The following is a 24,105-nucleotide window of genomic DNA, read 5'->3' as shown; positions in this document are numbered from 1 at the left end:
TACAGATGGAGAACATGCATTTTGCAGCACTAATAGATAATATCACATATCTTATTCCTAACTTGTAAGTATATCCTTACTTATATTTATTTCTTTTCTTTGCCAAACATTTTTATGTTGCCGGGGCTGATCAGCAGACCTTGAGTGACAGATGAATGGATTACTCTGATATAATGTTTGCTGTGAAAGAGAGGGCTAAGGGACTGCCTGGCTAAAGGAACCAGACAACCTTGATTGTTAGGCTTTTATTGTAATAGCAGTTTGAGATAAAGTTTATTTTTTAGATACAATCAGTAGGGTAAGTAATATTGGGAGGACACATGTGTCTGTAATGTCCTTTAAGTAAGGACACCTAAAGATTAAGCATAAGGATTCCAGTAAACACCCGAGGGTCTGCATGTGCACAGACTTGTTTGGAAAGGTCAAGGAATAATTAGGGGCACCGCCTTCAGCACTCCCCTAAGTTGGAATCCCCATAAACAGTGCAGGTGGCCTTCCGCACACTTTTCTTTTCTCGAATGTCCTCCTTACAAACTTTTCAACTAAGTCTCATGCTTCTCCACAATATGTTATTTACATTCACTCAATTAAACCTCATAACAACCCCGTGAAGTATGTACTTTTATTATTCTCATTTTACATATGGGGAAACAGAGAGGTTAGGCAGTTAGCTGGTAAGGTCACACAGCTGATAAGTAGTTGAGCCAAGGATTCAAACTTTAGCATTCATGTTCCTAACTAGGACACTATGCTGCCTTTCGAAGTTTGAAGATGGGAAAGAAAGCAATGTTTTTTAATACTATGGCTTGCTCTAGAAAGACCTCAACAGAACTCTATCAAAGATTTGAGTATTCTCATAAGTGTAAATGCAGGCTAAAAGCAGTCATAGCATTTACAGTTGTCCATTTCCTCTATTGCTGATGGTTAATTCATTCATTCAGGTTGTTAGGTATTAGGGATGCAAAGATAAATTAAGCATGGTTTCTACCTTTAAAAAACACAGAGGGGGAATAGAAGTGCCATATTAACAGTCTTGGATCACTGATCAATTAATTAATGCAACTGATTATATAACTGTGAGCTCTTTACTTTCATTAAAATTATATCATGACAAAAGACAATAGATATAAATCATGCCACATATTCAAGTATGAGTCACATCTGCTTTTCATATGGTAATCTTGAATTTTCTTCAACTCACCTTTATCATACATTTAAAAATTCCTAGGGCCCACACACATCTGAGAGTTCTGATTATGTGACTTTCTACCTAAAAGCTTTGACCTCTACAATTCTATGATTTATTCCATGATCTATGTATACAGTTTTTTATTTTTTACCTAAAACAGTAAAATAAAGGTGAGTCTCTTGTTATGCCTAGTCAATGATATGTTTAAATTGTTTTATTTTTCTCCTTTTTAAATAGGAATTTACTGATTGACAATGGCAGAAAAAATTGTAGAGAAGTTAGAAATTCTAAATGAGCAAGCAAAGATACTCTTGGCCAGAAGAATAAAGGTTTGTAAAATAAAAGCTAAGATTTAATTTAAGTATTAAAAGGTTTTCATTTCAAATGTGAGAGATTATTTTTACTTTTTAGTTAATATGAAGATATAAATTAATTTGTAAAAAACAAATGAGTATGTTAGTTGAGTTGTCTGTGCAAGTGGATGCTATAAAGAGTTAGATATAAGGTGCCATATTAGGTTATGATGTATTTAAACTGCTTAAGATACTAGGCAGTCAAATAGTAAATGTGACTACCTGTTATTCTTTTTTTAAAATATATTTTTATTGATTTCAGATAGGAAGGGAGAGGGAGAGAAAGATAGAAACATCAATAATGAGAGAGAATCATTGATTGGCTGCCTCCTGCACACCCTTACAGGGGATTGATCCCACAACTGGGAATGTGCCCCTGACCGGAATCGAACGTGGGACCCTTCAGTCCGCAGGCCGATGCTCTATCCACTGAGTCAAACCGGCTAGGGCTACACCTGTTATTCTTATTAATATGTTAAACATGTTAAAAATTATTTACTTGGTGCTCAGCCAGTGTGGCTCAGCTATGAACCAGGAGGTCACAGTTCAATTCCCAGTCAGGGCACACATGCCCGGGTTGAGGGCTTGATCCCCATTAAGGGGCATGCAGGAGGCAGCCGATTAATGATTCTCTCTCATCATTGATGTTTCTGTCTCTCTCTCCCTCTTCCTTCCTCTCTGAAATAAATAAAAATATGTTTTTAAACAGTTTATTATTTGGCATTTGGTATAGTTACCAAATTAAAAATAATTAAGATTCATAGAAATTAATTTAAGTAAAAAGGCAAGACTCCTATAAAATTCAATAAATGAAGGGTGATAAAGAACAATAAAGAATAAAGTCCTCACAAAACAGATTTTTAGTACATATGAACAATTTAATTCGTTTACACAAAAACTTGCAAAATAATATAACAATGTGAATAAGTGAGGCATGGGTAAGAGCATGCAGGAGAAATCAAGGAAGACACCACAGAGAGGAACTCAAGTGAATAAACATCTTTATAAAAGTGGATTGCCTCTCTTTGCTTTATTAATGACCAAGAATGAGATAACAATATGTAAATCACTTTGGTAATTGCTTTTTTAATTTTTCAAAACTTTTTTATTTTGAAATAATTATAGACTCACAGGAATTTGAAGAAACAGTACAGAGTCCCATGTACCTTTCACCCAGTCGCCCCGGTTAGTGACATCTTACACAGCGCTGTATCTTGACTGTGGTGCTGTTTACACACATCTATAATGGGATAAAATTGTACAATGTCAAAACCAGTATGAGTCACAACTGATATTGACAACTCTGGTATATTACTGTTAATCAGACTACAGACTTTATTCAGTTTTCCCCGTTTTAACCTGCATTCATTTGGTCATTTGGTCATTTGTATGTGTAGCTTTATGCAATATTATTAAAATACAGCATGTTTACATCACCACAAAAGAACTCCTTCATGTTACTTCTTCGTTTTTGTATCCATGCCCTCACCCCATTCCCTGTCTCTGTTCCTGACAAGGACTAATCTGTTCTCTATCTCTATAGTAATGTAATTTTGAGAATGTTATATAAATATAATCATTCAGTATGTAAACTTTTTAAAAATATTTTTTTATTGATTTCAGAGAGGAAGGTAGAGGGAGAGAGGTATAGAAACATCAATGATGAGAGAGAATTATTGATCGGCTTCCTCCTGCACACGCCCACACTGGGGATGGGGCCTGTAACCCAGGCATATGCTCTGACTGGGAATTGAACCATGACCTCCTGGTTCATAGGTCGATGCTCAATCACTGAGCTATTCCGGCCAGGCAGTATGTAAAATTTTGACATTGATTTTTTAATTAAGCATAATTCCCTTGAGTTCCATCTAAGATCTTATACAAATCAATAGCTTTATTATTATAAATAATATATAAATTTTATTGCTGAGTAGCATTCCATTATATGAATATACAGAGTTTCAGTTACTCACCCATTGAAGGACATATGGATTATTTGCAGGTATTTTGCTTTTAAAAATAAAGCTGCTAAAAAATAAGGTAAAATAAAGCTGCTATGAATATTTGTTACAGGTTTTTAAACAAATTTCTCTGGAGTGAATGCCCAAGAGTGATTGCTGGTGAAATCTGTCTCTCTTTTTTTTTAAAAAAAAAATATATTTTATTGATTTTTTACAGAGAGGAAGGGAGAGGGATAGAAAGTTAGAAATATCGATGAGAGAGAAACATCGATCAGCTGCCTCCTGCACACTCCCCACTGGGGATGTGCTCGCAACCAAGGTACATGCCCTTGACCAGAATGGAACCTGGAACCCTTCAGTCCCCAGGCCAACGCTCTATCCACTGAGCCAAACTGGTTAGGGCTGAAATCTGTCTCTTAAACTCAACAAGGTCAAGGCCACAAGGTTTGGTTTGAGTTCCCCCTCCCTGTGCCTCAGCCTGGAAACTGCCTCCAAGACGTAAGCTGGGCTATAACAGGGTTTACCTCATTTGTTTCCCTTTTTTTCAGGGATTGTGGCTCTGCTTGTTTTCTAATGCCTGCTTCCAGTTGTCTTTCTATATTTTGCCTGGTTTTCTTGTAGTTTGAAGCAGAAAGGCAATTTCCCTCATGCTTAATCTAACTTCATTGGCAGAAGCAAAAGTTCTCATATCCTTTGATTTGCTTTACAATTTTTTTTTATCTCTTTGCTCATCTGTGCTGTTCTCTGAGAGAATTTTTTATAGAAGATTTTTGGCTCCTTAGCTCACTCTTTAGCACACCTCATTCCCCTTCCATCCATCTATATAAATATTTGAACAAAGTTCTCCTTTGATTGCTTTCTAACTCTAGTACTGGCTCATGCTACTAGACAAATCATGTGATTCACACACGTGTTGTGACAGGAAGAGGAACAGGTTGGAGAAACCAGCCTGCTATGGTCCCAATAACTCCACATATCAATATTGTCTTTCCTAAAGATATAGGTTGTTTCTAATTTCTAAATTTGGGGATTAGGAGGGAGCCTTCACCATTATCTAGTCCAGGGGTGGGCAAACTTTTTGACTCGAGGGCCACAATGGGTTCTTAAACTGGACCGGAGGGCCGGAACAAAAGCATGGATGGAGTGTTCATGTGAACTAATATAAATTCAAAGTAAAGGAGCGGAGGGGAGAGCAAGAGAACCCTCCGCTCTTTCGGCTCCGCGGGCCGGATAGAAAAGCCAAATGGGCCGGATCCGGCCCGCGGGCCGTAGTTTGCCCACGGCTGATCTAGTCCAACACCCTCATTTCATATATAGGCAAAGAGCAGCTCAGGTCACACCGCAATGGCATAAAAAATTGGTGTACAAAGCCCCCAATTTTCAATCTGTATTATTTTTCCATTATTGACTACACATAAATTGTGTGTGTGTGTGTGTGTGTGTGTGTATGTGTGTGTGTGTGTAAAGTGAGGTGAATTTTGTCCTTTCCACACAGGATTTTCCCTATATGAAAAGCACTCCTTTTTTTCAGTGTTAAAACTTTGTCTTTGTTGCAGAAAAACAGTGTTCAGAGTTACGTAAAGAAGACTTTTGTTACACCCCTGACATTTGATTTTCAGTTGGAATCCAAAGAGGATATTACTGCTACATCCACATCTATGACAGGATCACAGAGCAGAGAAGACAAGCCACACGGTATTACAAAAACTAAAAGGTAACCATCATAACTACTTCAAACTTTCAACTTGGAGTTTTTAAGTATTACTTTAGATTTGTGTTAGATTATGCAGTCTATATTAATGTAAGCTTTGTCAAACATAGTATATTTCATAATGGTTATGAGTTATAACATACTAGATAAGCATTAAAAATAGTTTATAAAATATTCATTATATTATTTCACTAGTGCAGATAGTAATTACAATTCTGAATTTTTAAAGAAAGGCCTTTCTTGAGCCATGCTGTATGGCACAAATTAATGTCAGGATTTATTTTAAACTTTAACCAATAGAGGCAAAGGAAAGCTCATTTAATTTGAGAAATCAAAAATAATTCACTGTTGCTAGACTTGAATGGAATATGGGGAGCGGGGGGCGGGGGAAGCTAAAGAAGTGAGGCTAAAGAGGAAGTAAAGGCCAGATCACCAAAGGCCTTATGAGCCTAGGAAACAGCTTTGGCCAAAACCAGTAAGGAGCGACCAAAAGGTTTAAACAGGGCAATGCACAGGCAGATTTGGATCTTAGAAATATCATTAAAAATAGCAAAAGAGGTCATTAAAAATTATGAGGGCTCCTCAGAAAGCCTGACCCTTTACTAAATTGATATTATCCCCCGAAACTGCCTCTTCTGGGAGGCATCCCATCTTGCCCTGAGTCCTTTTCTAGACAAAGCAAAATGATTGCTTAAATAGCAGAGCATAAGGCAGAAAGTTTTCATCTTCATATCGAGAATGATATGCTGGTTACATCGGTTAAATTGTATATTCAGTTCCTCCATATCTTGAGCTGCAGCTCCTGGGCTGAAAAGCTATGCTAATTATAACCAAGCTAGGAGTCTCCACCAATGCTCATAAACCCCACTCCAACACCTAGCCAAGGTGTCGGGTCTAATCCACACAGCTTTCATCTTAGTCTGAACTTTACACCAGGACTGCCACCTCCTACCAGAGACTGGTAACGGCATGCTCTTTTTTTATCTCTAGCCTCTTGCTATTCAAAGTGTGGCCTTCCATCAGGCAGCATCCGTGTCACTTGGGAACTTGTTTGAAGTGCAGAATCTCTGACCCCATCCTAGACAGAAGCTGCAGTCAACAAGATCCTACAAGTGATTCCTATGGACACTAACAACAGAGAAACACTTCCTTTAGCACAGAGGTTCTCAAACATGAAGGGCTCGCTAAAACACAGATTGCTGGGTCCCACTTGCAGAGCTTTTGATTCAGTAGGTCGGGGCTGTAGCCTGATAATTTGCATGTTTAGTAAGTTTCCCGGTAATACTGACGTTGCTGCTCGGGGTACCACCCTTTGAGTCACTGCTCTAGCTTATGTCCCACTCTAATCGTGCTGCCTAATACCAACATCTGTTCCGTTCTTTTCCTTGGCTTACTGGATATCATAGCAGCTCTCAACCTGGCGGTGATCACCTAATTGATGAAACATGCCCAGGTTTATTTGTAGCTGAGCTTTGCTTTCAGAGTAGTCATTTCCAACACATACCAGTATGTACATAGTCTTACCTGGGGAGCTTTAAAATAATTGGATTCTACTTTAACTGGTTTGGAGTGTGGCCCAACCATTACTATTTTTAAGATTTCCCAATCCTATCTAATAAAAAAGTAATATGCAAATTGACCATACCTTTGCTACACCCACAAGCCACGCCCACCAGCCAATCAGGAGCAAGTATGCAAATTAACCTAACCAAGATGGATGCTGCCACAGAGAGAGCAGGAGGCTTGGGTTTCCCCGGCAATGGAGGAAGCCAAGCTTTCTGCCTGCCCTGGCCTGCCTTGGCCTCCGCTTAAGGCTACAAAGTTTCAATTATAGAAGATAAATAAATCCCAGATACCAGGGCCTCTGCTTGGGTCACCGGGGGGCGTGGCCGGCCTGCAAACCACCACAGGCTCCTCGCCCAGGCCGCCCCATGCCCCAAGGGAACACCCACCCTGATCCAGGACACCCTTCAGGGCAAATCAGCCGGCCCCCACCCGTGCACCAGGCCTCTATCCTATCTAATCCTATCTAATAAAAGAATAATATGCAAATTGACAGCCACTCCAACACACAAGATGCCTGCCCCCATGTGGTCAAAGATCCTGCCCCCATGTGGACACAAGATGGCCACCACAAGATGGCCAGCAGGGGAGGGCAGTTGGGAGGGACCAGGTCTACAAGGGAGGGTAGTTGTGGGTGATCAGGCCTGCAAGGGAGGGCAGTTGAGGGTGATCAAACCTGCAGGGGAGGGCAGTTAGGGGTGACCAGGCTGGCAGAGGAGGGAAGTTGGGGGTGACTGAGCCTGCAGGGAAGGGCAGTTGGGGGGGAACCCAGGCCTGCAGAGGAGAGGAGTTGGAGGGGACCAGGCCTTCAGGGGAGGGTAGTTAGGGGCAAACAGGCTGGCAGGGGAGCAATTAGGCATCAATCAGGCTGGCAGGGAAGTGGTTAGGGGGTGATCAGGCTGGCAGGCAGAAGCAGTTAGGGGAATCAGGAAGGCAGGCAGGCGAGCAGTTGGGACAAGCAGTCCTGGATTGTGAGAGGGATGTCCGACTGCCCGTTTAGGCCCAATCCCAGCAGGCAGTCAGACATCCCTCGAGGGGTCCCAGATTGGAGAGGGTGCAGGCTGGATTGAGGAACACACACCCCCGTGCACGAATTTTGTGCACAGGGCCTCTAGTCTTATATAAAGCTAAGATTGAAAACCATTAAATTCTTAGGGCTTCTTTGTCAGTTACTCCCAGAGACATTTTTCTATGTTATTATTAGCTCAGGATTTCTGCATCTTTCTTGGATAAATGGGAACTGATAGCCTTTATCACCTGGAAATATCTTCCTAGGATCACTTTTCTGATAAGCAAAGTTTTATAATCATTCAAAAATATTTCTCAGTCCTTTGCATTTAATTTGGATAGAGTCTTTAATATTTCTCAATAAACACCAAACACGCTCTTCTCTACAATTTTTTATAATTGGACCTTTTACAAAAGAGCCATACTCTTTTTAACAAAAGTCTCTTTAAAAAACCACCTGTAATGAGGAATTTTAGTAAGAGAGATGAAGTGACTTTTTTCATTACTTAAGCATTCAGTACTGGATTATCATGTGATAATGGCAATTTTACCATGTATAAAGTAGTGAGAAATAGAGAATAAGTTAGGGGCAAGTAGATAGATTAAGAATTTTTTTAGGGGGAGGTGGGAACGGATGGGGAGAGGTCAATGGAGGAAAAAGGAGACATAATACTTTAAACAATAAAGAATTTAAATTAGAAGAATTATTTATTAGATCAATGGAAGAATCACTTGACCTTTATAGGTGCTGAAGGAATGAAAACTCACTGAAATGAATAGTCAAGGAGAAATCTCAGGAGGACTCACATGAAGGAGGGAGGTGAGGACAACTAGAAGAGATAACCCCTAATGAGTATATTCAGTGATGTCCCATTGGTAGCTTGAAATCAACCTTGGAAATAATTACATCATAAAAATTGACAAATATTACAAATCAGAAAGTTAAGGAGTAAATGTTAATGATGAAGATTAAACTTAAAAGTATGTCTCTTGCCTGTAGCCATTATACTTTAAATAGCAAAAAAAAAAATTGTGGAAATATTCTTCTAGTATTCAAAAACTATTATCTGTCTCAGCAAAGAAGTAATGTATGTCATTGATGAATATGTGAAGGTCCAACATATGTTTTCATTGTTCACTTTCATATTATTCCTTAATGTAAATGAAAATATCAACTAACATTAGAGAAAAAGTTATTAAATATTTTCCAGCACCTCCTATATGGAAGTAAGAGAGGAGGAAAAGGGAAACAACAAAATTTTTTATCTGGCCACTGTTACCATCATCTCTCTCACTGTTATTTTCTGGCCAACTCTACTCATAAAGAACATAGCTGGTGAAATGAGTGAAAGTGATCAAAAGGTACAAATTTCCAGTTATAAGGTAAATGTCCTAGAGATGTAATATACAGCATGGTGACTATAGTTAACAAATCTCTGGTGAGATTTGCTGACAGATTAGGAATGGGGAATGAGAGAAAGAAATAAAAAATGACTAGAGTTTTTGGTCTAAGCTTCTGATTGAATGGAGATGAGGAAGCCAGGATGAGGAACAGACTGGGAAGAAGGTGTAAGCAAAAATTTCATTTAAAATGTTAAGTTTGAGATGGCTATAGTACATCTAAATGCAGAAGTCATGTAGCAGTTGCATATATAAATCTGGAGTTCAAGCAAGAGTTTGGCGTCTAGTCTGTACATGGGGACATCAGTATAACAAGCAGTCCTCGGGTTCCGTCGGACTCAACTTATGTCGCCATCTCCCATTTATAGTATTTATATAAAAAAAAAAAGTTCCGTCATTTCGACATATGTACATATGTGCTTTATGTTTTTATTACTTATTTACCACAAGTAAAGGTCAGGAATTGTTATCTTTCTTTTAAATTTTTTTTACTGTTTCACTTCATTACTGCTGTGTATGTGCTCCATGTGAGTGATGTAGGTGCTTATGTAGGTGGGTTCCGACTTACGGCAAAAATCGTGTTACGTCACATAGGAACGAATCTCCGACGTAACCCAAGGACCTACTGTAATATTTAAAGGTGTGGGACTGGGTAATACCAACTACAGGTGCGTGTCTGAAGTCTGAGGACTGAATCATGGGTTACAAGCATTTAGAGGTCAGAAATATCATGAATTATATATTAGTAACTTTCTTATATACCGATGGGGTTGGGGGGGGCCGTTGGAGGATGGGGCCACGGGGCGAGGGGCCATAGGCCGTTTGCCGGCCGGCCCCGCCCCCAATCAGGGTGGGGGGGCGCACTGGGGGGCAGGGCTGGCCAGGGCAAGTGGCCACAGGCATTCCGGTCATTCTGCCGTTCGATCTATTTGCATATTACCCTTTTATTATATAGGATAAACGCTGTGATCTGGTATCTGAACTGCCTAACTCCATGTTTCATCACATTGACTCATATGGCAATGTCCCCAGTATCTCATTTAACACTTTCCAGCATATTTTTCTAAAAGCTCCTGAACAATAGCTTTCTGAACTGCCCTCAATTTTATGACAACAGCAGTTTCCTGTCTCTTCTTACTTCAAGTGAATATCACTAGTTTTTTCAGCTCCTGCTTATCAGTTCCAATCTTTTACACTTTCTACTGCAATATATTAACACAAAAACATCTAAATCTATATAACTGGGACATCACCACAGTTGTCCAAATTTATTTTTTTTAAATATATTTTATTGATTTGTTTACAGAGAGGAAGGGAGAGGGATAGAGAGTTAGAAACATTGATGAGAGGGAAACATTGATCAGCTGCCTCCTGCACACCCCCTACTGGGGATGTGCCCTTGACTGAAATCGAACCTGGGACCCTTCAGTCTGCAGAACGATGCTCTATCCACTGAGCCAAACCGGTTAGGGCCAAATTTATTTTTCAGATTAGCTTTATACATTTTCTGATTATTTTAATTACATTAATTTTATTTTCCAGGCATGTCTCCTTCAAAAATGAGCCTGAACCCAGAAAGAGTGATTTTGAGAAGTTAAATTTAAGATTACATGCTGCGTCAATGAATATAAAAAATCAAGAAAACAAGTCAATAGGTAATGCTTTGTGTAATGTATTTATTTCTCCTTTGATATATAAATGCATGTTTTTATTATATACTTTAATATTTGTATCTTAAAGGTTCTTGATAATTTGATCTCTGTTGAAAGCATTTGCTCAAAAGTTATGGGTTATAACTGCAGTGTGAAAGATTTTAGTGAGCTATAAAGAAGAATTTTCTGAGAAAGAGATGTTAAATATCAGAATGGGTAATTTATATAATTAAGAAGATATTTTTATGTTTATTTTTCTAGAAAGAAAAATTCTGAATTTCTTTTCAGTTCATTATAATGGCCTTTACCATTTGTATTTCTACCAACATTTCTGCACATGATTATTTATGTATTATCTAAGAAAATGGAAGCTTTCTCTATACCTCTCCTCTTTCTTAGTTCTCACCAGAATTGCCTTTAAAATCCCTATATGGACATATTGACTTTTTCTAGCATGCACATCAAAACTCTTTCAGCCTCTACCCATGTCCAAAGCCACTTCCATATTTTTAGGTATTTGTTACAGCAGCACCCCAGTTCTCGGTACCAATTTCTCTCTTAGTTCAGGCTGCTATAACAACCTGCTATAGCGTGGGTGGTTTAAACAGATATTTATTTCTCCCAGTTCTGGAGTTTGGAAGTCTGAGATTGGGGTGCTAGTATGGTCAGGTTCTGGGGAAGGTCCTCTTCCTGGTTTGCAGACAGCCACCTTTCTTTCTGTGTCGGCTCTCTCCTAGCTCTTCTTATAAAGGCATTAATCCCATCATGGGGGCCCCACCCTCATTACCTCATCTAAACCTAATTACCTCCCATAGGCTCACTTCCAAATATTATCACATTGAGGATCAAAGCTTCAACATATAAATTGTGGGTGGGACACAAACCTTCAGTACAAAGCAGCTACCCTATCTAAATTATACCCCCATGTATTATTATCACTCACCAACATCTGTTTATTTCTGTCACAGCACATATCTCAATTTATAATTATTCACTTCTTTTCTCTTGCTTATTTTCTGCATTACCCACTAAAATGTATGCATCATTGGGCAGGAATTACCATTCCAGAGTCTAGTACCAGTGCCTGGCATATTGTAGGTGGTCAACAAATAACCATTGATCGAATGAATACCACACACTGTATTCGTTTGTTACATCTATTTTTTAATCTCATTTAATTCTCACAGCATCCCTATTAAGATAAGGACTATCATGTCCACTTAACCGGCGAGGACCCAGAGGGATTAAATAACTTTCCTAAGGCTATATATAACTCACATACAAGGAAAGTAGGTTTTGGTCCCAGGCTATCTAAATGCAGTCTGTATGTGTTTTACCCTACATTATGCCTACTTCAAGACAGTCCATTAAATAATCCAGATTAATAAAACTCATAATTGGAGATGGGGTTATCATATTATAGTAAGTAATCAAAAGTTATATTCTGTTGTTCAGCTGATGTGGCTCAGTGGTTGAGTGTCAACTTATGAACTAGGAGGTCACGGTTCAATTCCTAGTCAGGGCACATGTCTGGGTTGCAAGCTCGATCCCCAGTAGGGGCATGCAGGAGGCAGACAATTGATGATTCTCTCTCATCATTGATGTTTCTATATTTCTCTCCCTCTACTTTCCTCTCCAAAATCAATAAAAATATTTTTTAAAAAGTTACATTCTGTTAATAGAAATTCACTTCTAAAGCACATTATTCTAGAATATATTTAGCTCTAAAAATGTGAAAGCAATTCTATGTAAGCAAACAAGATTATCAAACTACATTTCTAAAAACTTTACTATATGTAGAGAAAATAGTTTATTGAGATAAATTAAAAGTAGTCTAATAGTGTAGAAATATCATTTATGTTTGAATTTCTTTCTTTAGAACCAGTAGAAGAAAATCGAAAGTCAAGATATGATAGATCTTTTCTTTATCTTAAGGATTCAGATGAGGTAGGTTTAATTTGTATGCTTATAATTACTTAATAGCAATTCAAATTAACCCAAATAATTTTGTATATATTTCTACCAGTCCAAAATTCAAATGGGTTTTAGGATTCAAAGCATAAAATTTTATCTCTCATATTATGGAAAAATTTATATATGGAGATAACAGAGGAAATAATATATTATTTGTTGGACAATCAGTACAATAGAAATTATTTATTAAATATGATAAGGACTAGCAGTTACCATAAAGTTGGTTAAGACATGGCATCATAATCTATACATGCATAACTTAAATGTTTAATTTTAAATATGAAAATATATATCTATTTGTTAATCTTTTGATGTGTAATCAAGACCATTTTTGAGCATGCGATAGTTATTTAGATTATATAATCTATATATATAAAAGCCCAGTGACTGGAACGACAGAATGACCAGAACGACCAGAATGACCAGAACGACCAGAACAACCGGTCGCTATGATGTGCACTGCAGCAGCCAACCAGCCCGATTGGGGCCCCAATCAGCTGTGGCCCCTCTCCCCAGCTGGTCCCACCCCTGATTGTCCCCCCCCCCCATCAGGGGCAGGGCTGGCCAGCCAACATCCTGTGGCCCCCCTGGCTGGCCCCTCCCTCGATCCACCCCCCATGAGCAGCAGGGCTGGCCAACCTCCCATGTCCCCTTGCCCTGCCAGCCTGACCCAATCAGCCCCCATTGGGGCGGGCTGGCCGGACTCCACCTGTGTACGAATTCGTGCACTGGGCCTCTAGTTACAATAATAACTACCATTAACAGGTTTTCTTCTCAAGTCAATTTTTGTAATTTTTATGTTAAAGTTTCTCTGTTTCACTTTCATATCTGTAGTCTATTTCTCTTACAACTCTCCTTAACTATTCAAACTTGTCTTTTATACTCAATAAATAGTAAATGCCTCCTGCTCTAAACATACTGTTTTCTTGATCTTATGAATACTCTGGGCTTCTTCTGAAATAGCCTCATCTTCCTCATTGATGAAATATATTTTTTGTCTATTTTAGTCCTCACTGATATTCCTCTTTTCTAAACTCATTTATTGATTAGTTTGGTTCTTAGTGATATTACTCTACTACATTATTTACTAACTAGTGGCCTGGTGCACGAAATTTGTGCACGGTGGGGGAGGGGGAGTTCCTCAGCCCGGCCTGCACCCTCTTCAATCTGGGACCTCTCGGGGGATGTCCGACTGCCAGTTTAGGCCCGATACCACCGGCAGTCGGACATCCCTCTCACAATCCGGGACCGCTAGCTCCTAACTCGGAGCACCAGCGGGTCTTTCTTTATTTTTATTTATTTAATATTTTTTAGGGAAAAAGTCTATGATTTTTAGTTAAAACTGAAAAACTATCAGGGACAGGAATGACAGAGGATCCATCCTAGGTGGATGGGTTCCTGGAAGTGGGGAGTGGGGAACATTGTTGACACAGTTGTCAGAATTCAGATGCGGTCTGTGGATTGAACCTTAATACCATTTGAATGGAGATTTCCTCACTTGGTTTAGTGGAGAATTGTTATGTAGGAGTGTCTGCTTTTGGGAAATACACAGGGGAGTATCTGGTCATCCTGGCATGTGTAGAGCATGCTCTCAAACAGCTCAGAAAAAGACTGGGGGAAATGGGCATATGTGTGTATAAATGCACACACTCACACACAGTCTAACCTTGCTATTTTCGACTCCACCTTTGTGCACCTGCCTCCTTGCTAAGATCCCTAACTCCAGAATCAAGGCTTGCAGAGCTTCCTCGGCCATTGGGCCAAGGCCAGGGTGCAGGAACCCTGCAGACAGACCCGTGGGCACAGTCCCAGCTAGGTCCAGCAGGTGCCACTGTTTTCTTGTTTCCGCTCCAATACGTGAACTGGGTGGGGTCTGTTTCGTGACCGGTTCCGTTGGGGCTTTGGCATTTCTGTGCTTCCTGTGGCGTCTGGCTGTGTGGGATGGCCAAGCTGGCGCGCCAGTGGCTGCCGGTTCCCTGAGCCCGAGAAGACTGTGCCGTAAAATACGGAGAAAAGATCGCATCGTAAGCAAGTTCGGGCTGCCCCACTTCAACCTTAAGGAATCAACAGCACCCATCACATACGGTGTCCTTTCAACGGAAACACAGAGAGCGCTGCCCTGAGCACGCATGGTGCCGGCTCACTGGGGCCCACAGACCAGCAGCGATGGCCACTTGTGGGCGACGTTGTGAAGTTGTGACACTGAGGCGACCCCGGGGGTGAGTCCGGATGCCAAGGCCATGTCCTGGCCCACGTCCGGGCCTACACCCCACAGTGAAGCCTGCGGTCGGGCAGCAACTCGGGGGAACTGACATAGTCATGTCGGTACCGCCGCAGTTTCTCTATGCACGTTTGAACCAACCTCCTTCTTCCAGAAAGAAGGGCTTTTCTCCCACTCTGGACGGCCATGTTCCTCAGGCAGCGCCCAAGAACCTGGGGCCGACCTGGCACCCCAGCCTCGCTGACCCTGCAGGCCACTGCCCTAACAGCTCCGTACCTCTGCAGCCCTCCGCGCAGCCCGCAGCACCGTCCATCCATCTGCATGCCCCTGAGGCCGCCCAGCCACACGCGCTTGGGCTGTTCCCGCCCAGACTCCGCTTTCCCTGCACCTGGCAGTGGGCCCAGTGCGCTTGTGCAGAGCTCTGGCCTGGACCGGTTGTCCGTCTGGTTGTGACAGCCCTAGTCAGGGGTCCTCAAACTTTTTAAACAGGGGGCCAGTTCACTGTCCCTCAGACCATTGGAGGGCCGGACTATAGTTTAAAAAAAAAACTATGAACAAATTCCTATGCGCACTGCGTGCCCGGGACCAGTCGGCTGCTAAGCAGGACAGGCAGCGGCACCTGGCGGGCCGGATAAATGTCCTCGGCGGGCCGCATGTGGCCCGCGGGCCATTGTTTGAGGACCCCTGGATAGATGTTTCATGTATGCTAATCATATCTATCCAATAAGAATGTGAGCTTGCCCTGTCCAGCGTGGCTCAGTCAGCTGGAACATCTTCCCATACACGAAAAGGTGGCAGGGTCAATTTCAGTCAGGACACATATCCAGGTTTTGGGTCCAATCCCTGGTTGGGGTGCATTCCGGAGGCAACTGATCAATGTTTCTCTCTCTCTTCCTCCCTCCCTCCTATAAAAATCTATTTAAAATTTAAAAAAAAAAAGAATATGAGTTCTTTGTGGCCTATATTTTTATCATATGCTTTATTTTTATCATATATTATCCAGAACTACATATATTCTGTGCCTAGTGTGAAAAACAATTGTGGGTGCTAAACACACATTTGGTTTGTTGATGAAGATTCATAAATTATACAGTTTATATTTACATATGCATATGTATGTTTTGGATATCTAGATATGTGTATTTAAGTAAAAACATATGGAGCCAATGTGAGACTCTAATTTAAGAAAATCTGGATAATTTGTTCCCGTTTCTCCTCCTTTACTCAGGGCTATTTTGCTGTATTGACTCTATGTATGAGAAAGCAAAGCCTCTGTTTAAATTGAGAAGGCTATTTGTTTCTCAGTATTTGAACTTTAGACTTTCCCTACACTTGGATAAATAAGTTTTTTATGGATTAAAAGGCTAGGTTTTAAAGACAGAGAAAGTAAAAATTAGTAAAAGTATGAGCATGGGCCAATTTTTAAATTGCTGTATATTTGTTTCCTTACCTATAAATGGTAATAACACCCATCTCACAGGGTTTTTTTGAGAATTAAATAAATATATTTTAAAGTATTTAAAGAACTAGACAGCTATTAGTTATCATAATTAGATATTCCAAAGGTGAATAAGCAAGTATAAATGATCAATATACACATGGAAAGAAACTATTTCTAAAACAGTTTTCCTTTTTTTTCCCCCCTCTGAATTTTAGGTAGAATATGCTAAGCCCTTACGGTATCTATTTTCACAGCATAGACAAGGATATAAAAGAACATTGGGTTCTACAATCTCTTCTCCTATACCCAGCATTCAATCTAACGCTTACAAGAAGGAAAAAGTTGCTACTTCATTTACAGGTATACACATTGTGTGTTTATGTTGAAATAACTGAAAATTAACTGCACCTAACTTTTAGGCATAAGCATTAAGAAAATCTTTAACCACCTTTGTCGGTGCTTGGTTGGTCTCACTGTCCCCCATGCCCTCTCTATAAAATAATCAATGAATGTGTCCTTGGGCGAGGATTTTTTATTATTATTATTTAAAAAAGAAAGAAAATCTGCCCAACCAATGTGGCTCAGTGGTTCAGCATCAACCAATGAACCAGGAGGTCATGGTTGATTCCTGGTCAGGGTTGTGAACTCAATCCCTAGTAGGGGGCATGCAGGAGGCAGCCAATCAATGATTCTCTCTCATCATTGATGTTTCTATCCCTCTCTCCCTTTCCCTTCCTCTCTCAGAAATCAATTATATATATACTAGAGGCCTGGTGCATGAAATTCGTGCACGGGGGGGGGGGGGGCTGTCCCTCAGCCCAACCTGCACCCTCTCCAATCTGGGACCCCTTGGGGGATGTCCGACTGGGGGATCCCTGCAAAATCGGGCCTAAACCAGCATTCGGACATCCCTCTCACAATCCGGGACTGCTGGCTCCTAACCACTCGCCTGCCTGCCTGCCTGATTGCCCCTAACCACTCTGCATGCCAGCCTTATAGCCCCCTAACCACTCCCCTACCAGCCTGATTGACACCTAACTGCTCCTCTGCTGGCATGATTGTCCCCAAATGCCCTCCCCTGCTGGCCCGATCGCCCCCAACTGCCTTCCCCTGCGGGGCTGAGGGGACTGGGGGACTCTGGCTGGATGAGGTGGGGCTGAGGGGACTGGGGGACTCTGGCTCAATGAGGCAGGGCTGAGGGGACTGGGGGACTGAGGCTGGATGAGGCAGGGCTGAGGGGACTGGGGGACTGAGGCTGGATGAGGCAGGGCTGAGGGGACTGGGGGACTGAGGCTGGATGAGGCAGGGCTGAGGGGACTGGGGGACTGAGGCTGGATGAGGCAGGGCTGCGGGGACTGAGGCTGGATGAGGCAGGACTGAGGGGACTGGGGGACTGAGGCTGGATGAGGCAGGGCTGAGGGGACTGGGGGACTGAGGCTGGATGAGGCAGGGCTGAGGGGACTGGGGGACTGAGGCTGGATGAGGCAGGGCTGCGGGGACTGAGGCTGGATGAGGCAGGGCTGCGGGGACTGAGGCTGGATGAGGCAGGGCTGCGGGGACTGGAGGACCGCAGCTCAATGAGGCGGGCCTGAAGTGACTGGGGGACTAAGGCTGGATGAGGTGGGCCTGAGGAGACTGGGAGACTGAGGCTGGATGAGGCGGAGCTGAAGGGACTGGGCGCTGCCATCTTGTGGCTGTGAGCACCACCATCTTGTGAGGGTGTGGCAGTCAATTAGCATATTCCCTCTTTGTTAGATAGGATATATAATTTTATTTTTTAAATCCTCACCCAAGGATATTTTTTCCATTGATTTCAAGAGGGAGAAACATCAACATGAGAGAGACACATTGATTGGCATGCCCTACTGGGGCTGGGGAACCTGCAACCAAGGTAAATGTCCTTGACTGGGAATTGAACCCAAGACCCTTCAGTCTATGGGCCGATGCTCTAACCTCTGAACTAAACCAGGCAGGGCAATAAAAACATATTTAAAAATAAATGTGTCGGGGTTCTTGTTCTGGCATTAAGAAGGATTCAGCAATCTGGAGAAAGGCTGTGTGTAACTTAAGTAAGAGTCCAGAGACGAAAGATAATTTTGAAAGGCATTGGGGGTCAGAGGAGCCTGGCTGAAGAAACCAAGTTCTCCTTGTCTCAGGACCCCTTGCTTTTTATTAACACAAATTGTCCTAAGGCAAGGTGGAGATATACACTTCAAAGGGTAGGGTACAGAAGCATTGTCAGATTGGGGAATAGCCTATGGCTGTTCAGGTGTTTGGCCAGTAGGAGGCAATAACATGTAGATTAAGATGCCCTGAGCTGTCTGGCAACAAACAATCATCCTTTTCAGGTTTGGGGAAATGCCTTTAGCCATTCCCAACAGGCGATAACATATGTGACTCAGCCCTTGTTGAGTCCCCAAGTTCCATCAACCTTTTGATGAAACTCTTGCAATTATAACATGCTGGAACTGGCTTCTGACATAAATGAATAAAATAAAAAGGGACATGTGTAATACTTTCAACAGTAAAAATAAATTTTTAAAAAAGAAGTTTTGACTGAGTAACTACTACAGATAAGGCACTATACCTGGTGTTTTTCTATATGTTATTTTATATTGTAAAATATTTTAAATAAGATATTTTCTAAATGCCATAATATGTATGTGCCTTTTATGACAATTTTTTTATAATTTCAGCTCAAACTGAAAAAAAAACTAAGGAATCATTTGATACGGTTGTTCACTTAAAAGATTATGTAAATAAAAGGTAATTTATTTTAAATTTTTAAATATTTCATTCTGTTCAAAGATGTTTCTAATAGGAAAAGTTCTGCTTTTATTTTCTAGTAGACCAGAATGAATTTATTCTGGCTTATTACTATTTAGGCTCATAGTACAATCCAATGGCTGATCCTAGACTGCTCAGCTAGTCAGCATTACATGCGGACCTTGAACACATGTTCTATCTGCTGCAAGTTTACAGACATGGTAGAATGAATGGAGAGACTACAATAGTTGAGATTCCTCAAACTCCGTGTAATGAAAAAAATATCATATTAATCCAGTGTGCTTTAAAATTTGTTTGGAGCAATAATATTTAGTCTCTTTAGGTTTACCTCAGTCCTTCTCTTTCTTTCTAAGATTGTATCTGAGTAGATGAGTGAGAGGCTTACTGGACTTTGTGACTGAGGAAAGGTACTTGACCAAGGGTCATTGTCAATATCCTTGTACTGCTGGTCTCATTCCTAGATGTTCTGTGACTGCTGCTATCTCTGGTTCATGTTCATAGGTCTATTCTCTCTGAATTTTGATACGGTCCACTCTTACTGTTCATCAGTATAGTAGGACTTTCTGAGTCTCTTCCATCTCCTTCATCTGCTCTTTGATTGTCCATCACATATGCCAAGCCCTTGCTATGGGTTACCTCATCCTTGCAATGGCAAGCTCCTTAGCAAGCCTAAACTCAGTGTCCATGTCACATGTGAACCAAGGGAGATCTAGCATGAAAATTATATCCTCTCTGCCTAACCACACTATTCCATCCTGTTAACAAAGCTGGGGCCACCCTCTGTTGGCAGGAAGCTACCCTGCAAAGCACTTTCTCCCAGAATTTCAACAAAGGATGTGGAAATACCTCTATATCTTTGGTGTTCTCAACCTACATAATATTCCTTCCCCCAATGAAAAACCAAAGAGGCACACAGATTACTGTCTTGCTTCCACCACCACTTTTCCTGTCCTCTCCTCTCCCTCACCTCCTTCCCAAAACCAGGCAGGAAGCCATGTCTTGTCTGATCTATAGCAAAGGGTTTGGGGGAGATGTTGGCAGTGACTTTGAGGAATTGAGGCAGACAAAAACTGCCAAGCTGAAATCAGCCCTACAGACATTTATGCTGAACTTGTGTTCATTTTCAGAAGAAAATCTCCTCTACAGATGAATGATTTTTGTACAAAAGAAAATAAATCTGTCAGAATTGATCCATTAAGTGAGTATCATTCAGTAGGAAAGAAAAGCTTGCTCCCCTTATGCTTTGAGGATGAATTGAAAAAGCCAAACGCCAAGATAATCAACATTAGTCCGACAAAGACAGCAACTGCTAACAAGGTAATAAGAATATCTACTGCTGTTCAGTAAATGTGTGTATTCCACAACTTGTGGGAATATCATGTTTTAGTGACCAGAATCTTTGGTAAATCCTTCTTTTGGTTTCACACACTTTAAAGTCCTAATGCTCTTTTTAAAACCATCACCCCCAAACTAGGTGTTCCTTTGCATCAGCTGAACATTCCGCATGTTTTTAAATGAAGAAGGCTTTATCAAATTTTCTTGATTGTAAGGAAATATGAAATAAAAATGGTATTTTTTTTTAAATGGATCATGCATCACTTTTCTATCAATGTACGTCAGCTATTTCAACCAGAAAATCTACTTATTAAAGGCTATTTGGCAGCTCACAGAGTCTCTAGGAAGGCTGGAAAGACAGTCTGGCTTGAAAGCTGTCCAGTCAGAAGTCACCAAGTTACAGCCTCAGACTGCTCCACTGGGGCCCATGCTATTGTCACCGATGACAGTTAACAACTCTGATTCTGGGCAGGGGACACTATTTCTAAGACCCTTGACACTGCTGCCCTTCAAAGCTATACATATCCATCACCATCCTCACTAAAATAGTTTTAACTATTTTTTCACAGTCCTTTCTTTTTCTGAATTAAAGATTTGTCTTTGACATATCTTACTGGTAGAGCACAGGTCACATGCCTATGCCCTAACCTCAAGAGAGGCTGATACAGCCAGTGCCTGCTTCTCCCTAAAGGTACATAGATTTGAAAGGTGAAAAATTACTTTAACGTATTGGACAGAACAAAAATATGACACACCTCCACTACTGTGGTGAAGTGAATAACATTAACATCACCAATGGATTGCAAAACTCGATATTCTGTCATTTTGGGGGAAATCATAGGCATTAACATGTCTTTAAACTAAGTGTACTAATATATAGTTAGATAGATCTTAGTTTCTTATTTTATTAACTAGAGGCCCGGAGCATGAGATTCGTACACTCAAGGGGCGGGGGGGGGGGGCGGTGACCCCTAAACCCAGCCTGCTCTCTCTTGCAGTCCAGGAGCCCTTGGGGGATGTCCGACTGATGGCTTAGGCCCACTTCCCAGCAGTCGGACATCCTTAGCACTGCCTTGGAGGCAGGAGAGGCTCCAGCCACCACCATTGCACTCGCCAGCCATGAGCCCAGCTTCTGGCTGAACGGCGCTCCCTCTGTGGAAGCGCACTGACCACCAGGGGGCAGCTCCTGCATTTAGCATCTGCCCCCTGGTGGTCAGGGCGCGTCACAGTGACTGGTCATTCTGCCGTTCAGTCAATTTGCATATTAGCCTTTTATTATATAGGATTATACTATAGGCCCGGTGCACAGATTCATGCAATGGTGGGGCCTCCGGGGATCGGGCTGAAACCACCTCTCTGACATCCCCCAAGGGGTCCCAGATTGTGAGAGGGTGCAGGCCAGGTGGGGGGACCCCACCGGTGCATGACTGGGTCTGGAGAGGGACCGTGGGAGCATTCCAGGGTGTGTCTGGCCTGCCTCACCCAGTCCCAATTGGCCAGACTTCAGCAGCAAGCTAACCTACCAGTCAGAGCATCTGCTCCCTGGTGGTCAGTGTGCATGATAGCGACTGGTCAAACGATTGAGCAAACGTCAAACACTTAGTATATTAGGCTTTTATTATATAGGATATCTAAAGAAAAAGTAGCAGTTATTGTAAACTAAACACTGGTAATATTTATACTTAACAGTTTCCTTGGAATTTTTTTGCCCTAGAATTGAAATGTGGGGAAGAGTTTCATGAGAAGCTTATACATAAACATTTTGTTACTACTGTGATAAAAATAGTTTATTTTAAAGTCAATCTAATACTTTGGCTACTTTATTCTGCAGATATATATTGAGCACTTTTTATGTGTTAAGTGTTGGGACACAATAACAAATATAACCATTATAAAGATAATTTTAGATTTTCTGAATTATTTACTAGGATATCCTGGCTTTGTAGTTTAGGTTTGTAATCACTTATGTCTCTTATGACCTTTGACTCAATCCATTTTTTTATATGCTTCTTATTTCTGGACATGGAAACCTAAGAAATGTCAGAATGAAGTTTTGTTCTACCAATATCCCACCTTATTTATAAAAGGGTTTTAGAAGGCCCAAAGTTCAGATTTTTAATCCTAACATCCTGATAAAATATTAAGAAGGAAGCACGTCACATACATGTACTTGTTTTTGTGTGTGTGTTTGAATATCACTATTGTTCATATTTAAAACTTCTATGTATCTTTTTGAATATTTTATGTTTAAAAATATATGTAGCCTTCTTGCCTCAATAGACTGATGACTAAGTACTCTTTTCTTTAATTCACAGGAACAAAATGATACAAATCCCATAATTTTTCATGAGACTAGATATGTACAAATGTTTCTTTTGACAAAAAATAGGTTTCTGCTCCATTCTATGGAAAATAGAAACATTGAACCACACAAAAGAGTAAATTTTGTTTTAGAAGGAAATCGTGAAATTCTCAAACCTTTAATTAATAATCAATGTATTACTTCTTGCAAACCTAAAAGAACCATGCCTACAGCATGGAGGAAGCGTATGCAAGAGATATCTTTTGCAGTGGGTCACAGAGTTAAAGAAGATAAACTAAAGAAGAAAAGTACTATGCAAACATCCAAAAACATATCTGAGAAATCCTATAGTTTCTCAGAGCCTTTTTCCAGCCTAACAAAAAAATTTGTTGGTTTTCTTGGTAAAACTGTCATTCAAGAAACAAGTGCTAAAATTGGCAAATTTGAAAGAATGTTGTCTACAGTAAAACCAACGAGCAAATTCAGTGCTTCACCTGTCAAATGTTGTTCAAAGCCTTTAAAAAACATACTCCAAGTCCATAAATTACAGACTGTAACTCCACTGGATAATTTGTTAACCTTTTCAAGTGTAAATTAAATGCCTCATAAAATATTTTTTATGGTAATAACTTGGGTAACAAGAAGCAAAGAACAAAGTTCAAGATCATAGAAGAAATTCTTATCTAAATAGTAATGTTCTAATAGATGGCATAAGAAAGCAAAGCATAAAAATTGGAGTTATAAATCAATAGAACTCTGTTTAAGAAAAATCAATGTTTTTACAAGATGAAAGAACAAAATTAGGAAATTTAACAAGAGGAATTAGTTCATGAATTTCTATTATCCCCATTTGGTCCTTAATCACCAGCATTCCTACAGTAAAGTTTGATTCAGACCAAGAATGTCAGACTGATTCTGGAAATTCACTATTGGAAGCCAAATAACATCGAAAACTTTGCTCTATAATTAAATATAAAATAAAATAAATGTAACATTAACCTGATGTGTTTGGAATAAATCATACCAGCATTGTGGATAATCATTGAAAAATATTTTACACTAGCGGCCCAGTGCATGAAAATTCATGCACTGGAGGGGGGTCCCTCAGACCAGCCTGCCCCCTCTCACAGTCCGGGAGCGCTCAGGGGCGGGAGGCAACCCGGCGATCAGGGGAAGGCGACGCCCCATTGCCAGGGTTCTTGTTCCA

At 40.8% G+C, this 24,105-nt stretch overlaps 1 protein-coding gene across 1 annotated transcript; it reads left to right on the top strand.

The window, feature by feature from the left end:
• Window positions 1–1,443: 1,443 nt before the first annotated feature.
• On the top strand, window positions 1,444–23,496 carry LOC308241061 (uncharacterized protein C1orf141 homolog; the record flags this gene model as incomplete). The annotated part of the gene is made up of 8 exons (XM_080654636.1): window positions 1,444–1,518; window positions 5,060–5,217; window positions 10,729–10,841; window positions 12,718–12,785; window positions 16,690–16,834; window positions 19,171–19,240; window positions 20,389–20,578; window positions 22,912–23,496. The coding sequence occupies 8 exons, from the start codon at window positions 1,444–1,446 to the stop codon at window positions 23,494–23,496; spliced, it is 1,404 nt and encodes a 467-aa protein (XP_080510762.1).
• Window positions 23,497–24,105: the final 609 nt, after the last annotated feature.

Source organism: Plecotus auritus (assembly GCF_963455305.1).
Source record: "Plecotus auritus genome assembly, chromosome: 2".
Taxonomy (NCBI): Eukaryota; Metazoa; Chordata; class Mammalia; order Chiroptera; family Vespertilionidae; genus Plecotus; species Plecotus auritus.
The sequence above is the reverse complement of the archived record's forward strand: the minus strand, read 5'-3'. Positions and strand labels throughout refer to the sequence as shown.